We start from the raw sequence: 17,200 nt of genomic DNA on the forward strand, positions 1-17,200 counted from the left end.
GACTCTGTGGCAGCTCTGTGGCGGCCCTGTCCCCGCGTGACACGGAGGTGGGCTGTCCGCCTGCGGCTGCGGTGGCCTCGCAGCTGCCGGCCAGGACCCGAGCCTGGCGTGAGGCCCGTCCCGCGTTCCAGCGTGGCTGGCTCCGCGTGGGACCGGCCGTCTCCGTGTGAAGGAGAGCTGGCCGACCTTGTCCGCCTGAGACCGTGTCCCACCGTGGGACCGTGTCCCGCCGTGTCCCGCCGCTCCAGCGCGAGGCCGGGCTGGGCCGCCCGGCGTGGGACCAGATCTGTGGCGTCCCCGCCGCCGCAGGGAGCGCCGCACGCCAGGGCACATGTGATTCGGCGGTTGCCCGGACAGCGGCCCGATGCCCACCAGTGCTGACCCGGCCGGCGAGCCGGCGCCTCCCACCGCCTCCAGACAGCATGCGCCCTGACCGGAACACCCCAGTTGCGGTCAGTCTAAAACTGCATGCACGCGAAGCTGATTTATCTGCGGTGCTGTTGGTTGGTATGCCGTACACACACGCGAGCTCGTTCAGTTTCCGGAGAGCCGTTCGTGCAGACGGCAATCATGATTTGGCGAGTAGTGCAGCATTGCGTTCTGCAGTAGTGCAGTATTGCGTAGTTTGCATTCGCCCCGCTATCGATCTGACTTGCGTTGCCGGGGTCAGCTGGCGAACACAACGACAGGCCATCTATGAAATATTCGCTGACGATGCGCTAATGGTCACGATGATGCCCTAACGTCGGTAGAGACAGACCCGCCGTAAAACAGTGTTGTCACGCTCCCCGTTGCCGCTCTGATGCCAGGCCACGTTAAGTGGTGGCGCTCGAGGCGGACATGTTCAAGTTCCACTCCGTCCACGGGTCCCACGTGTCGCTGGAGAATGATGACACTTGCGCCTCGCGCCGCGAGGGCTTCTGCAACGGTATCACCTTCAGGTGGGTGCCGTCAGCTGGAGAGGATAATACCGAGTCTAGGAGTCCGTTTATTAGCTGATGCGGCTGAGCCTCGTGTATTTTCTATTCCCGAGTGATATCAGCTTGCTTATGCCGAGCTCGCCGTTTTTTACTGGTCTCTTAATCCCATCCTCACTTATCACGAGCTGTGTCCCTTCACTCGGTTCCCAAAGCTCAAGATTCAAAACTTGATGCCATCTAGCACCGCGCTGACATCCGCGTCTGACATTCACGCAAATAGAACGAGACTTAACACCGTACCAGAAGCGTTTCCGTTCATTGCGTCACTGCGCTTCGCCAGCTCTGGCCCGCTGTTGCGCGGCGAGCAGTACCACCTGCTGCTGACCCAGGTCACCGACTGGAACGGCGCCGTGCGCGTGGGCGTGACCTGGCACGACCCGGCACGCTCACCTCGCTGCCGCGCTACTCTTCCCCGACCTGATCCGGCGACCCGGCTTTCTGGGTGCGCACCGTGCGAGCAAGCACCTCCGAGACGGCGCAGGTGAGAGCAGCACCTCCGAGACGACGCCAGGTGAGAGCCGCGCGGTGCAAGGGGAGGGTGGGTGAGACCGCGCGATGATGCAGGGGAGGTGGAGTGAGCTGTGCGGTGCAGGTGAGGTGAGTGAGAGCCGCGTATGAGGCCATGAGACAGGTTGAGAGAGCGTATGGGACATTGAGGCGGGATGTAGAGGAGCGCACGGGGCAGATGATGCGAGGAGAGCGCGTATAGGACAGACGAGTCCGGTGAGAGGAGCGTATGGGCAGATGATGACGAGTGGTGAGAGGAACGAATGGGACAGTTTTAGGCGGGTGAGAGGAGGGAAATGGGGCTGAAGGGTGAGGCGGGGTGTGAAAGCCGCACTGGGGCAAACGAAGAGGCTGAGAGGAGCGTATGGGGCACGTGAGGCGGGTAGAGGAGGAAACATGGGACAGGTTAGGCTAGATGAGAGGGTGGGTAGGTCAGGCGGGTGAGAGCCGCGACTGGTCGTCGAACATGGCGTAGTAGCCGGGTAACAGACAGAAAAAAATTAAACTCTCGTGATCTGTGACGTGCTGAGCAGACCGGCGCCACACAATCTATACGGAGGCCCATCTGAACCGTGCTGCCTTCACACGGCTGTGCGAGCGAGGCGACTTCTGCTCACCCCCGAACGCGCGTGTTTTCGGCAGGGTGCACTCTGCTGACGGAGGAGAGCGAGCTGCACGTGTGGTGAACCATCGCCAGGTGACGCGGCCTGGCTACCGGCGTGCCGGCCGACCGGCCGCTCTGGGCCCTCATCGACGTGATACGGCAACACGCAGGCCGTCCAGATCACGTGCGACGGTGAGGCGACCGTGGCGCGCTGTCAGCCGCTCCGGTGGCGACGACTTCGGTGCTTCGACGGCTGTGGCCACTCTGTGTCTGACACTCGCGGGGACTCATCGCAATGAATGGGCTGGCGGTGGAAAGATGTGGGCTGCAATTTCCGGCCGCAGGAAACATTTGCTGCTCCCTTTAACATAGGCGTGGGAGGCTGCTAATCTACACAGCCACCAGCGCCGACTAATGCGCCAGCGATGACGACACTGGCGGCGGCAAAGCTGGCGTGAGCGTTGGACCGGACCCCCGGCCGGAGCTGCCCGTGTCGTTGACACACCGCTCGACCTGCAGCACAGTGGCCGACATTGGGCGCAATCGTATGCGGTTTGCAAGGTGCAGCATCGAGCGGGCATGAATACATGCACCGTGCTGAATGCTGCCGTCAACGCTAAAAATGATTGTAGTTGTGCGGACAGCCACGGCTTCAGCACAATTAACGGCGAGCCACCATGGACTTGACTGGACGCTGTTGTCTGCATTGGCGATGGGTGACGCCCGTGGACCCCACAGAGGAGACGCCGCTGGAGATCCTGGCGCGCGGTCAGGCGGCGCGCGACCTGTACCGTCGTGTGAGGCGATCCGGAACGGTCTCCGTCTACCGCAGCCGACTGTTCCTGGTGGGCGGCTATAGGTCAGTGAAGCGGCTACAGATCAGTGGGGCGGCTACAGGTAAGTGGAGCGGCCACAAGTCAGTGGGGCGGCTACAGGTCAGTGGAGCGGCTACAGGTCAGTGGTGGCTACAGGAGTGGGCGGCTACAGGTCAGCGGAGCGGCTACAGGTCAGTGGAGCGGCTACAGATGAGTGGGGTGGCTACAGGTTAGTGGGGCGGCTACAGGTCAGTGGAGTGGGCTACAGGTCAGCGGAGCGGCTACAGTCAGTGGGGCGACGACAGGCCGGTAAATGGCTGCAGACCAGGCGAGACGCCGACAGGTCAGGGGTGGACTAAGGTCAGTCAGGCGGGTTACAAGCCAGGGGAGGCGGGACCCAGACCGGCCAAAGTCCTTCAGCGTCATTTGCCGTTACCCACGCCGTTCGTGACCGGCGCTCTCGTACAGCCAGCCGGGCTGGCAGCAACGACCTGAGTGATCACAGTCCTGAGCATTAGCGGACTTAAATGATTCAGACCGGTAGCGGGTAGGGTTCATTGGAGATGGCGGGACATGCAACCATTTTCGATGCCGATGACACACGCTTATCACCACGGCCACAATCATCCATCGAAAGCCATCAGAGAAATGGCGGTAAGCGGTGTGTCCGTTCGATTAAACATTTGCGATCTGATAGTTATACTTAACAGAGCACATGAAAGGGCAGTGTAAGACATCGCTGGGCGCCCGGTCCCAACGCCCGCCGGCAGCGCGGCCGGCGCTGATCTCGGTCAGCCAGTGATGTGGTGCGTGGCGTCCATCAGGGCGGGCAAGACGTCGCTGCGCCACCTGCTGCTCGGCACGGAAGCCGGGAGAGACCTCGCCTACAGCGGGCCTCAGTAGCTCGGAGCTCTTCACGTTCGCAGCGGACGACCCGGCCTGCTGGCGACCCGTCGATTGGCGTACGACTGACCAGCGGCCGCCGTTCGCGCGCGCAGAGAGGTGAGGTCCGCCTCCTGGCGCGGGGAGGCTGACGCAGTGGACGGCTGCCAGTGGTCCGACGCAGAAGGTTGGCGCGCGGAAGAGAGCCTGAACGTCATGTTTACTGGTGCGCATGTTTCTCATTGCTTGTTTAAACCAGACTCCGCAGTAAACGTCGTAGAGGTGGTGCTCCAAACTTGGCTGCGCCATTGTTGTCGACGGAGGCGGGTGAATATAGGACTAAAATAAGGATTTACCCATTGCACTTGATCCGCCAGAGCCGGAGGAGATCGAAGAGGAGTACCAGACTGCCATCGCTCGCAACGTGGTGCGCGAGCTGCTCAAGGACAGGAAGTCCCGCGAGATGGCCAAGCTGAAGAACCGCTCGTCGTCTCGCTCTTTTTCCAGCACATTCAGGGTCAACCTCAGCCGCAGCAGCCTCAACCGGGTGGTGCCAAAGAAGGAGTTGAGGTGATGCAAATTAGGCTGGATTTGAGCTATTCGCAAATTAGTCTCTAATGCTATCAAAAGCGTCACGAGCGCCCGAAGAATTCTGCGTTTTCCGCTACCATTGATTTAAGTCTGCTGTGCATGTTGTAAATCAGACTTTGTGCACGTTTTCAGGTAATGCTGCTGTCGGAGGGAGAACATGCATTTGCTTCTGCTGCAGGAAGTGATACGCATTGATTTTAAATGAAAACCGGACGCATGCGAGCTGTTACATGTGTATGTGCGTTGTGCCGCTGCATGTAAAGCGTTTGACCTGCGGCCGACATGTGCGCAGGTGACGGACGAGGGGGCGCTGAAGGAGCTGCCGGCCGACATCGTGCGCCTGGTGGAGGAGATGCTGACCGAGTCGCCAGACAACAGCCGAGAGCGGGAAGCTGCCGCCTCTCCCAGTCAGGCACAGCAGGTGTGCCCCGCCCCCTCTCCCCCCCGAACCCCACCTGCACCCGCCGCGAGCGGTCGGCCGCCGCCTCCCCAGTCAGGCGCAGCAGGTGTGCCCCGCCCCCTCCCCCCCCCCCCGAACCCCACCTGCACCCGCCGCGAGCGGTCGGCCGCCGCCTCCCCCAGTCAGGCGCAGCAGGTGTGGCCCCCCCCCCCGAACCCCACCTGCACCCGCCGCGAGCGGTCGGCCGCCGCCTCCCCCAGTCAGGCGCAGCAGGTCTGCCCCTCCCCTCCCCTACTCACTCGTGCTTGCCCCACCTCATGTCCCCGCTGTTGTTTGGTGCAAGTTGGTTGCATAACGGGCCGCACCCTATTGACATTTTGGTGATGATGTACGATTAAATACTGTAGGAGCTTATCCGTCTTGCATGCCCGGTTCTTCATATATCTGTTAATCTGTTAAGGTGTAGCTGCATCATGACAGGATGTAATCCCATTGGCCCGGTGAGGAGTGTCCGCCAGGTGGAGAGATTTAAGGCAGATCATGAGACACCAGATCCGCACCAGATAACATTCTACGCGGCTAATTCGTGACCTGATACGGATGTGGAGCTGCACCCACTATGCCCGCCCCACCCGCTCATCGTCTCGTCTGACCGGCTTGGCATAGTTGTGCCGGCCAGACCACTCAGCCTTTCCCTTTGATCAGCATCGCAGGTGTCTGTTTCGTGAGGCTTTGAGAGGCCTCACCAGGCCTGGCCGCCCTCCCCCTCCCTCTGACTTCCGCCGCAGGTGAAGCCGCTCTGACCTCGGTTCACCGTCGGCGTATGAACCTCATCTGTCCTGCACCCTCCCCTCCCCTTGACCCCCCGCCGCAGGTGACGCCGCTCTGACCTCGGGTCACCGTCGGCGTATGGCCCTCATCTGTCCTGCTCCTCCCCCTCCCCTTGACCCCCCGCCGCAGGTGACGCCACTCTGACCTCAGGTCACCGTCAGCGTGTGGGACTGGAGCGGCGACGCCGAGTTCGAGGCCGTGCAGCTGCCGCTGCTGGGCTGCCGCGGCGCCTACCTGCTGGTGTTCGACGCCGCCCAGCCGCTGGACGGGCCGGCCGTCACCACCCGCTGGCAGAGGGGCGAGGTCGGTCACCCACCAGCTCACGGCTCGCTCAGCGTCATGCTTCCGGGGCCATCTGGCGGCCAGCCGGAGCAGCGCCGAGCCGTCACCGATCCGGCGTGGCCAAAAAGCAACTCCGTTTGAGTGAAGCTACATAATCGAGGCAATTTGATTTGGTTCTAGAACACAGGGCTGCGTTGTGGGTGTTTGAAAATAACGTTTGATTAAGTAGGTTTTCCATATCAAACTAACCGTAATCCAATACGTCCCACGGCCTATCGTTTTTGTTGCTTTTGTTCAAGGCAGGACTGATTGGTTTCGAAAGCGCATACCCTGCATTTGCTGGACTTTGGGACTGGCGCGCTCTAGTTTCACACATTCTTTTGTCGTGCTTTGTCTTTGCTGCCGACCTTGTGGCACTAAGATATGAGGGCATTTTGGTAAATCTGGCCCTCCACAGAAGAAATTTAACTCCAAACTAAACCAATCCTACCCATCGTATATTGCGTGGACCACCGAATAGCCGGGAGGGACGGGACGCCGCACAACTGGCTGTGGTCGCGGCTGAGGGCTGGCTCTACCCTAGGCTCGGGACGTGTCGGTGGAAGGTCGCACCCGCCTGGACCAGCTGGTGGACTGGGTACAAGCTGATCCACGCCGCGGCCCACTGCCGGTTTGCCACGACGGCGCTTCGGCGATGGCGGCCAGGAGACGGTGGCGCCACCTGTGCTGCTCGTCGGCGTCTGGAGCGAGGGCGAGGACCAGGCGACTCCGACCGAGATCGAGGTGAGGTCCATGTCTAGGGGGTGGGCGGGGATCAGGCGGCCCCGACCGAGACCGAGGTAAAGTCCATTTCTGGGGGAGGGCGGGGACCAGGTGGCCCCGACCAAGACCGAGTTGAGATCCATGTCTGGAGGGGGGGGGGGACCAGACGACCCTGACCGAGACCGAGGTAAGGCCCACGTCTGGAGCAAGACGGACCAGTTTGACCCCGGACTGAGATGTACGTTTGAGTTGGGGGCACTGTTGCTACTTAATCCCCCACTGTCACATCCCGCTGAAGCCGCGCGCGTCCGTTCCAGCTGCAGCAAATGCGGCAGCGACTGCAGCACGTCTTCCAGGGGCAGCTGTGCGGCCGGCACGTGCACGGCGAAGTGTTCACGCTGCCGCTGTCCCGGGCGGCTAGTCAACTGGCGGCGCTGCGGGCCTGCGCCGCCCGGCTCATGCTGGCCCAGGCTCACATGGGCGAGAGGGTTCCCGTCCGCTGGCTCAGTCTGGAGGAGGAGGTGGCCCGCCGCGTCCGCGCCGGTCTCGTGGTCGCCACCCTGGACGAGGTGGGTGCGCCGGCGCCGGGCACTCGAGGGGGCTGAACGCGTTCGAGGCGCGCTCTTAAGGGTCAGACTTAGTAACCAAAGCTCACTCTTAAGCTACTGCAGGGTATACGGCGCGGGGTGGACACAATTCACGCCCCTTTTTGACGTGGTGAACGGGATGTTGTGATGCCCAAAGGCGTCAGTGTTGTTCTGAGCCGGTCAACCGCCGCTGCCTTGCGGCGAACATGCTGGCATCGGAAGTCCATGAAACGGTGTAAGTCATCGATACATAGTTAGGATGCGACCCGTCTCATCTCTCAAATTGATGCCGTAATGTGAGAGACACGGCAAAATGCACGAGCTCGAGGCCTTATGCACTGTCCTGTCATCTTAATAACCATCTGTGACTGTAGGTTATCACGTAGCATCAATTATAACGTTTCTTCGTACATCATTTGTGGGCACCTGGAGCTCGCCCCGCTACATGACGTCATGAGTGACGCAACCAGCGCTTCGGCCGTGACAGGTGGAAACGATGGCGGCCGAACATGAGGTGGCGGGCGAGGAGCTGACCACCTTCCTGCAGTTCCACCATGACCAGGGCAGTCTGCTGTACCACGGCGATGCCGAGCACCGGCTCGTGCTGCTCTCGCCGCAGTGGCTCGTTCAGCTGATCGCTGACGTCATCAGAGCAAAACGGAAATACTATCAGGTGAGGAGACAGGCTGGTTACGAGTCATGCTCACGCGGAGTCTCGTTGACCATCAATAAGCGTAGTGTCAGAGAAGCAGCCCCCCCCCCCCCCCCCCCCTATCGACGAATTCGTTTCCACCACAACATGGCAGACCATTGTTGACGAACACAAGCATGCAGAATGTGAATTGTTCTCTATGACCGTCGAATTCCGGTAAAGAGTTCACGCGATGCTTGCACTACGTGCGTGGGTGCGCACATCCCCGCTGCAGATAATGCATTAGCTTCGTAAAAGACCAGCATTGAGGACGCAATGCTATTGTGGCCGAACGGTTAAAGAAGGTGTGAGTTAAATGAATGTAGGCTTATCACTGTGTGCGCGTGCGCATGTAGTCATTTCACATTTGAGTAGCGCAGCCCAATATCACTGCACTCTAATCGAAACTAACTGGAAACTGGCCTGGACGCCTGGTGTCGTTCTGCGCTGTCGCGCGCTGACGGCGTGACGCCCGTGCAGTCGGCACCGAGCGGCTGGCGCCGTCTGGAGACGGAGGGCGTGGTGGAGGCGGGCCTGCTGACGCGCCAGTGGGACGACCTGACCAGCGACGCCGTTTCGCTGGGCGTGCTGCAGCGGCTGGGGCTGCTCTGTCAGCTGGCGCCGCCGCCCGGCCTCTACGGTGAGGCGCCGGCGCCGGACGGGCGTCGGTGGCATCACGTGCGCTCGCGTGATACCTGCGCCACTGTGCGCTCGTTATGCGTGCTTGAGTGCGTGTGCGCTCGTACACACTGCAGCAGATGCGCGGGGGTGTATCTGTGCGGGTGTATATGTGCGGGGGCGGAAGGTTGTCGAAACGCGTTTGTAGCTGGGTGTGTGTAAATTGTTCTACACCCGGCGCGGAGCCGACTCACTAGCTTACTTCGCCCCTGCTACGTAGGCGTAGGCGTATATCTTGGATGTGTGTGAATTGTTCTACACCCGGCGCGGAGCCGACTCACTAGCTTACTTCACCCCTGCTACGGCCGACTCACTAGCTTACTTCGCCTCCACTGCGTGGGCGCATGTTGAGTGTATAAGACTGCGAGGGAGCGTCCGCCCCCGCCACCTTCCAGCCTTCCGGGGGTCGCACTAGGTGATGACTCACGATGACTGGAGCTAGCCCAGCCGTCGGTCTTTGCTGGAAAACATTGGCGGAAGCTCAGGAATAGGCTGGATAATGACGCTCTAGAGGGCGGCCTGTTGTTGAGAAGGCATGACTAACGCCAACGCAAACCGCAGAAATATGTGTTCTCAGTTTGCGCCTCCAGGCGGAGTAGAATTTGCTGAAAGTTTGCTTGCTGATTCTTCACCATAGACAGCGTGCCTCTTTTTATTTCAGTTTCATGCCAGTCATACCGCTTCGTCCAACGAGATGTCCATACAACTGCGTCGCGCTTTGCATGATGCAGTGCTTGACAAGAACATTCACTAAACGCTCAGCTCTGAATCGTGATAGCCGCTGGTGTCATTGTCAGTTACTGGAGCTTTTGACCTGAATTTGGGTTTCACAGTGGCATTTGCCCCTCACTCGCGGCCAGTCACCTGGGTTCTCTGGTACTGCCCTGTCCACGCTCTGTCCTGTCATCAGACCTGGCCGACAGCGTAGCTCTGCCGAAGATGCTGCTGATGCCCTGTCTCATCACGAGTCGGGCAGACTCGACGGAGTCAACACGCGATTCGGCCGACGCCTTCACGTTCTATATAGACTTTTGCGGCTTCCTGCCCGGTAAGCGTGGCCTGAGCTGCCGACGGGTTTTCTTGCCGGACTAGTTCTGGATATTGTCTGCGTATTCTGCTGAAATGCGAAGGGCATTGTTCCTGTGACGGCTTTGCTGCGGGTTTCGAACTGACAGGAGGACCGTAATGGGTCTCCTAGTACGTTACTATTTTCACCTTTACCGATTTCTTAGGTACTAAGATTTAATCTTCTTGTGATTTCCGTCGGGAAGTGGTGTGCCACAACCTTACCGTAGTTTGACGGCGCCGAATGCGGTCCCAAAATGCGCACACTGCTTGACTAGGAAAAAAGTACTGAAGGTGAACAAATAGGATGGTGAAAGAATTTGACGCACTGTTTAGATAGGTGGGCGCGCGGCTTAAACAGGCACGAGCTTTCTGACATCGTTAACGGGCTGTGGACAGCTTAAACATCGGCTAGCTCTTTTGGAAGGCCGTTTCGACCGTGACCAGTGGCAGCGTAGTCGAACGGTGCTAGGTGCTGGAGAATGGCACCAGTCTCTTCGGAGACATTGCTTGGAATAAAAACGTTATGGTTGAGTTTGGTCACGTCCCTGGAAACGCTGATGCACATTTCTAAACAGACTCGTATGATAAACAAAGCAGCCGAATACAACTCACAAATGTACGTACAGCCGTGCACAACCACGTGTTTAATAAGCGCACATTTTCTCGGCAGCTTGATACCAAGGGCACGCTTGGTTAAATTTGCTCGAAGCCCTGGCACCCCTGGCCAGTCAAGTTCAATGAGCAAATTTTGCTGCCCGTAGTGTCGGATATGCGGCCAGCCTCCTGTCTCACAACGCCTGTAGTAACCACACTGAGATCGGGGAGCACGGACCAGGATATACACGACATGGGGCTAGTGTAGACACGGGTTAGGTGCCTGAGATGACGCGGTGCCGCATGATAACGTGTCGCACGCTACTTCTCCAGCCAGCGTGGTCAGCCAGCTGGTGGTGCGGCTGGCGGTCTGGACGCAGGAGAGCTCCCACCGGCCGCCTGCCGTCTCCCTGGACCGGGCCCAGTTCTTCGTGGACGCCTCCCACGAGCTAGCACTCCACGTGGCCGCCCTCCACCTGGCCAGGGTGCAGGTACTGCCCAGTGCGATGTGTCTGTGTCTCTATGTGAATACTGTGATGATGCTCGTCATACTGCTGCCGCTGTTTCCGATTATTAATGGCATCATTGTTGCCCATGATTATTTTTCCTTTTATGCTGTTCAGAGGCCTCCTCCCAGTGGTCTCATGGGCAAGATTTTCCGATCAGCCCCTGAATTTGGGCGGGAAAGGGCATGTAGAATATATATATATATATATATATATATATATATATATATATATATATATATTTGCGTGTGTTTGTGTGTGCGTGTGTGTGTGCTTGCGTGCGTGCGTGCGTGCGTGCGTGGGCACGTGCGTGCGTGCGTACGCATGTGTGTGTGTATGGGAAGGAAGACACCAGGAGGAAGCTGGTGAGAAGTTGTCTCACAGCTTAAATTCCGTGACATCACCCGGAGGCGGGCTAGTTTATGTCCAAGATGATGTTTTAGAGGCCAAAGGCAGATAATTTGACGGTATCACATCGCAAAAAAATTATTGCGTCTCAAAACACCTGACATCGGGCCCGACCCGATCCAAATCTGGGACATCTCCATGCCTTTCGCACACACATGAGGCTGTTAATTGGCTGGGCGCCACTGGCAAACGAAGGCGGGGCTTTGCTCCATCTCCACTTAGTTCCTTTTTCCTGAATGAGGAATTGACCAGGAACTCCCAGCGTGCAGAGACCTTATGTAAGCCAGTCCTTGTCTAAATTCTTACTCAATGACGCAAAAACATTATGCCAATAACGCTAAGACATTCCACTGTTAAGAATATCAATGAACCCTGTGATCTAACACATCTCGCCCTTCTTGTCCCGGTGCCGGCCCGTCCCGTTGTCTGTAATCCCGCTCGCATGTCTGTCCGCTCTGCATCTGCCCCATCACTTGTCTGTCTGGTGCCTGTCTGTCTCGCTACCTATCTGACCCTGTTCGCCACCGCCGCCTGACCCGACCTGGTCCGGTTTGGTGTCGTCCGACCTCCGCCGTCTGACCCGGCCCGGTCCGGTCTGGTGTCGTCCGACCGCCGCCGCCTGACCCTCTCCGGTCCGATCCGGTGTCGTCCGACCGCCGCCGACTGACCCGTTCCAGCTCTGGTCAGCCTGTCCCGCTGCCCATGTGACCCTGGTCGCCGTCGCCATCTGGTCGGTTCCGGTCCGATCCGGTGCAGTCCGACCTCCGCCGACTGATCCGCTCCGGCTCTGGTCAGCCTGTCCTGCTGCCCATGTGACCCTGGCCGCCTCCGCCGTCTGACCCACTCCGGTCCGTCCCGCCGTCCGTCGACGCCGTCCGACCGCCGACGACTGCGTGCTCGGGTTACCAGCGGCGGCCGCGCCGACAGGTGACGGTGGCGAGGCTGTGTGGCGCGCTTGAGGACGGCCTCGACTCGTACCCCGCCCTGCCCGAGGGCTCCGGCGCGCCCAGCGCCGACGTCTGCCTGCAGGTCAGCGCTGCGCGGTGACCTCCCGGTGACGCCATTCCGGCGATGACGTCACTGGTAGAGCGTCAGGGGTTCACTGAGTGACGTCACCGGCTCGGGGTTCGTCGGGGACGCTGGGCGAGACACCAGAGCGAACTGTCCTGTCGCAGATCATAAATAATCGCGTCATGATCAAGGTTGCTGGAAGGTCACATGGGTCCGGAAAATGACTGACCCAGGCCAGGTTGACGCCGGCCTTGGTCGGAGCTGGTGGGACCTTTACTGGACACGACGCCACTTAGAGCCCGGGATCGCCAATCCAGCACCGTTAGCTTGACATCGGCAATAATCGATATATCATGCATTCATCATGAGTACCAGATACCCTTCTATTTGCTGGCTTTAGTTCTCCGTTGTGTTCCGGGTACCGTGTTGTCCTTTGCATCACGTATGCCGGCGGATGGGTCGCAATGCTAATTATCCCAACGATACCAGACGGACACGTCATAAAATAGTGCAGTGCTAGCGCACCTTACGCTGGTGCGTCTAGCGGCGCCCGCTGTCCCAGGTGCGGCAGGGTGACCTGCTGCGGCACCTCCGCACCTCCGGCCAGACGGCCCCATGCCCCGGCGTGAAGTGAGCCGTTCCGCCCGCTGTGCCAGGTCCACCGACGCCTGGACGCCACGCTAGCAGACGTGCGGGCGCGGCTCTGCCGCCGGCTGCAGTGGCGCTTCACCGTCGGGTGTCCGTGCGGCCGGCCGTGCGCCGCCCACCGCGCCGCCGGCTGCCCCCAGCCCGGCTGCCTGCACACGCTGCCGCTGAACCAGTGCCTGTCGGGCGACACCGTCTACTGCGACTTCAGGAGGGTGTCCGTCGACCACCTGCGGCGGTTCTTCGAGCGCCGGGACCCGGACAGGCCGGCAGGTGGGGCAGCGTGACCGGCGCGGCCGCCATACCGGCACAAGATCGGTCCAGGTGCCGAACGGCAGGCTGACCGCGTGCACAAAGTTCCGGCGTCTCGGTGCTGTTTCGTGACTGGCGGTGTCACCGTGTCTGAGTCCCATCTAAGAAGGCAAGTCCGCGCTGAGGTCCGTTTCAGGCGCTATTATTCGCGTACTCATGTGTTCGATGCCGGGACCGAGCCGCAACGACGCCGTCCTCGGCGCCGCGCCAGTGCCCAGCCAAGCCTCACTGATGACCTTGCCTGCAGAGCTGAACCTGGCGCCGGTGCTGCCGGCCCGCTACTCGGTACGACACGAACCCATGAGCTCCGAAATGGCGCCCCCTTGGCTGAAACAGGCGGCCAAGCTGCTCAACGCCGGCGGTTCCGGCTCCGACTGGCAGGCCGTCGCCAAGAAGATAGGTGCGCTGCCAAACGGCAGGGCGGCGCGACGTTAGCTGATCACTTGCTCACTGTGAAACCCGCGTTCTGTTTACACCTTACTGTTTCCTGGCGGCGCGCGGTGCGCCAGTGTGTTGATATCATGTGATTGTAGAGGCCGATCTGATGACGTTTGTTACGTGTTATCGTCTTTATGCTCCTTGGTCTTTTATCACATGCTTTTATTTATGTTTATCGGGCATTGAAAAGACGTAGTAAGCTATTTCGCAAATATGGCGATGCAACGAACATTTTTCATTGCATTTGACATTGCCATCCTCAAGGTGGCGGGGCGAAAAGCACCAAGTCTAATTTGGGTATCGAAAATGAGGACGAGCATATCATGGGAAACAACTTGGGCACGGCCTTCTCTTGTCGCCCATCGTGGCAGTTGGTTAATCCTCCCGCCCCCTCCCCTCGCCGACAGGGTACCGGGACCACAAGCTGACCGAGTTCGACGACTGCCTGGACCCGGGCCTGGCGCTCATCACCGACTGGCTGCAGATCTCGGGCAACAACGGCTTCAGCCTGGACATGCTGTGCGCCGTGCTGGACGGGCTGGCGCGGGAGGACGTCTGCAGCGTGCTGCGCGCCGTTAACAGTGCGTACCGCACGGCTGCGGGCGGGGGCCGAGCGGGATGGCGGGACACGGAGGCTGTGTGGGATAGCGGGACACGGAAGCCGTGTGGGATGGCGGGACTCGGGGGCCGTGTGGGATGGTGGGACACGGAGGCAGTGTGGAATGGCGGGACACGGAGGCCGAGCGTGATGGCGGGACGCGGGGGCCGTGTGGGATGGCGGGACGCGGGGGTCGTGTGGGACGGGGGACACGCATGCCGCGTGAGATGGCGGGGCTTAGGCAGAGCGATGCCGTCCCGTCTGTCTATTTTCGCGAGTCCTTATAGCGTAGTTCCCTATAGCGTGGGTCGTGGGTCGTGGGTCTGCTTTCGCGTATCCGACAGCGTGGGTCCCAGGCTCCACATTCTCTCACAGGCTCTGAGCTCTCTCGTATTCGTTGCGCGGACAGAGTTCATGGTCCTCGGGATGTCTGCTTATACTACATTGCCTGTTCTGCATACCTCTATCAATACAGCCAGCTATGAAGTGATCCGCATATCCTGCCAGCCGCCACCGCCGAGTCTTCCTCGTTCAGCTGAGCACGTTTTGCCGCGCTCGTCCCTGGCCCACCGGACAAGGGCAGCGTCCCAGCAGGCGGCGGTTGGTGTCGGTGCCCCTTCCGACGCCGCAGAGCCTGTCAGGCCGGCACCGGCGGTCTGGCGAGCCGGCCGGACCCTCCCTGACGCCGCCGGCCACCGCAGAGCCCACCAGTCCGGCGCCAGTGTTCGTCAGCTATCAGTGGGACCACCAGGAGGAGGCGGCGCGGCTGCGCGGCCGCCTCGAGCGCAGCGGCCTCCGCTGCTGGATGGACGTCGGGCAGATGGGCGGCGGCGACCTCCTGTACGAGAAAATCTACCAAGGCATCAGCAGCGCCAAGGTGCGCCGGTGAACAGGCCCTGGGGCTTGACTGGCGGGAGGCTGGTCACGTCCCCGGCGGTTTAACGGCCGTGGCATTGCTCTGTGGTCAGTTAGGCCCCGGCGTGGCTGGCGGCAGGCGTAGGGACCTGTCGTTGCTGGGTCGGGCGGTGCGCAGGAGGTTCGGAATAGGCACATAAGCCAGCAGTGTGTCAAATATCTGCTGTGTCGGCAGGTATTTGTGGCGTGCCTGCGTCAGTAGTATCTGAAATCCCAACTGTGTCGGCAGATATTTGTGGCGTGCCTGAGTCAGTAGTACCTGAAATCCCAGCTGTGTCGGCAGATATTCGTGGCGTGCCTGAGTCAGCAGTACCTGAAGTCCCAGCTGTGCCTGCGTGAGGCGCATCTGGCTGACCTGCTGCAGCTGCGGATAGTCCCCGTGCTGCTGGAGCGCATAGCCTGGCCACCGGCCGGCTCGCTGGCGCTCGTGTTCTCCCAGCTCGTCTACGTCGACTTCGCTGGTGAGCAGATAATTTCCAGGCAGAGGAAAACACCAAAAGTCGCGCCAGAGTGAGGAAATGCCACCGTGACGTTCGGTTTGTCGTCTTTTGGACTGTTGATCAGATTCTGAAGGTGAAGAGACCTTCTTCCCGGGTTGCCGCCATGGGTGGGGAGTGGGGGATGGGTGTGGGGGTGGGGGTGGGGGTGGGGGATGGGGGCATAACTCCCTTGCATAACAATGAACACGTTTGACACGTTAGACGTCAAAGCTTTGCCTTTGGTGATTGACCTGATTCAGTGTTCCACGCCATCTACCCATCAAACCGTCAGTGTGACTCCGCGTGCGCTCCGTCAGGTGTCCGTTGTCGCTCCGTCACGGGTAATACCACGGGATGGGAGGGCGGGGCATTGGTTGGCGTTTGGGCTGGGGAGCCAGGGAAAGTTAAGCCAGAACGCCTCACGACCGGCAAAGAAGGGTCCATGTGGGAGGTGAGGCTCACTGGCGGAGGTCTCCCACGATGGCCGCAGTATTTCTCCACTACGTACCTCTCTTTATCGTACTGGCCTCAAACGGCCGCTGTCCATCGAAAGCTGTAATCCAGACCAAACCAAGCCCCGTAGATCCCGATTTTCCCGACAGTAGCTGTGACGTGACTACGCCGGTGGTGCCGCTCCCCCTCCCTCCCGACACCCACGCTGCAGGTGTCGGGTGCCACGGCGGCCGGGGCAAGAGTGTGGACTGGACGCGACGCGCCGACGAACTGGTGCGCCAGGTCAGCCACCTGCTGCCGCCCGAGGACCGGCCCTCGACGGTCCTCATCGAGGAGAAGATGCAGCTCGAGGTGAGTGGTGGTGGTGAGGGTTACGGTGTGGTTCGGGCGCATCGGTCGCATGACGGTGCAGCGCTTTCAAGGCGAGAGAGACACCCCGGGCTGGCTGGACTGGATGCGCGGCGATCAAGGGACGGAGACCTGGCGCACGCGCACAGGCGGCGGCACAACCAGCGCAGTCTTCGCAAAAATGTGGCGCATGGAAACCGAACTTGCCTGGGCGACGTTGCGGCATTGGTGAAGCTGTGGCCGCGATGGAGATGGATGGAAATGGAAATGGATGTGGATGATGGGATGGAGATATTCGTAGCGAGATAATATGCGGGAACTGGTCGATCAAAAGTGTATGCGGGATCCTTACGCCTCCTTCTAGACTAGTGATGGAGTCTGGTTCTGTAGTCCCGCTCGGCGGTCGGCCGGGGACGGCCTCTGAGCCTGGCAGTGGAGCGTCGGTGTTCTGACGCCGTGCTCGACTCACAGCAGGTGCCTGACACGGGGACGGGCGCCTCGCCGCACGTGTCGCCGCCCGAGTCGCCGTCGCCGCCGTCACCGCCAGTCACGCCGCCGCCCTGGCGGCCGGCTGCGCCCTCCGTGCTCTCGGTCGAGCGGCCGCCGCCCAGCCTGAGCCAGCGCATCAGGCAGGCGGCCATGCGCTGCCTCGCCTGTCGGCTGTAGCGGACCCGCGGCGACAGACGGTGTGCGTTGGCCGATCTCACACTCCGGACCCACCCACGTGACCTGTCGTTGACCGCTGAGCGGCAGCCACCACGGCCGCAGCGGCGACGGTCGAGACGCTGCACGACTTCCAGCATCGGCACTTCGGC

At 60.5% G+C, this 17,200-nt stretch overlaps 2 protein-coding genes across 2 annotated transcripts; both read left to right on the forward strand.

The window, feature by feature from the left end:
- The first annotated feature begins 5,949 nt into the window (after nt 1-5,949).
- On the forward strand, nt 5,950-10,353 carry LOC119089962 (uncharacterized). Its single transcript, XM_037212762.1, has 7 exons — nt 5,950-6,006; nt 6,598-6,675; nt 6,972-7,223; nt 7,729-7,914; nt 8,413-8,572; nt 9,521-9,658; nt 10,349-10,353. The coding sequence occupies exons 1-7, from the start codon at nt 5,950-5,952 to the stop codon at nt 10,351-10,353; spliced, it is 876 nt and encodes a 291-aa protein (XP_037068657.1).
- Nucleotides 10,354-12,379: 2,026 nt separating this feature from the next.
- LOC119089963 (uncharacterized) lies at nt 12,380-15,619 on the forward strand. The gene is made up of 6 exons (XM_037212763.1): nt 12,380-12,388; nt 12,986-13,115; nt 13,402-13,554; nt 14,000-14,173; nt 14,892-15,067; nt 15,389-15,619. Exons 1-6 carry the CDS (start codon nt 12,380-12,382, stop codon nt 15,617-15,619), a joined length of 873 nt encoding a protein of 290 aa, XP_037068658.1.
- Nucleotides 15,620-17,200: the final 1,581 nt, after the last annotated feature.

The sequence above is a fragment of the Pollicipes pollicipes genome, unplaced genomic scaffold, assembly GCF_011947565.3.
Source record: "Pollicipes pollicipes isolate AB1234 unplaced genomic scaffold, Ppol_2.1 Scaffold_3087;HRSCAF=3621_pilon_pilon_pilon, whole genome shotgun sequence".
In the NCBI taxonomy this organism is placed as follows: domain Eukaryota; kingdom Metazoa; phylum Arthropoda; class Thecostraca; order Pollicipedomorpha; family Pollicipedidae; genus Pollicipes; species Pollicipes pollicipes.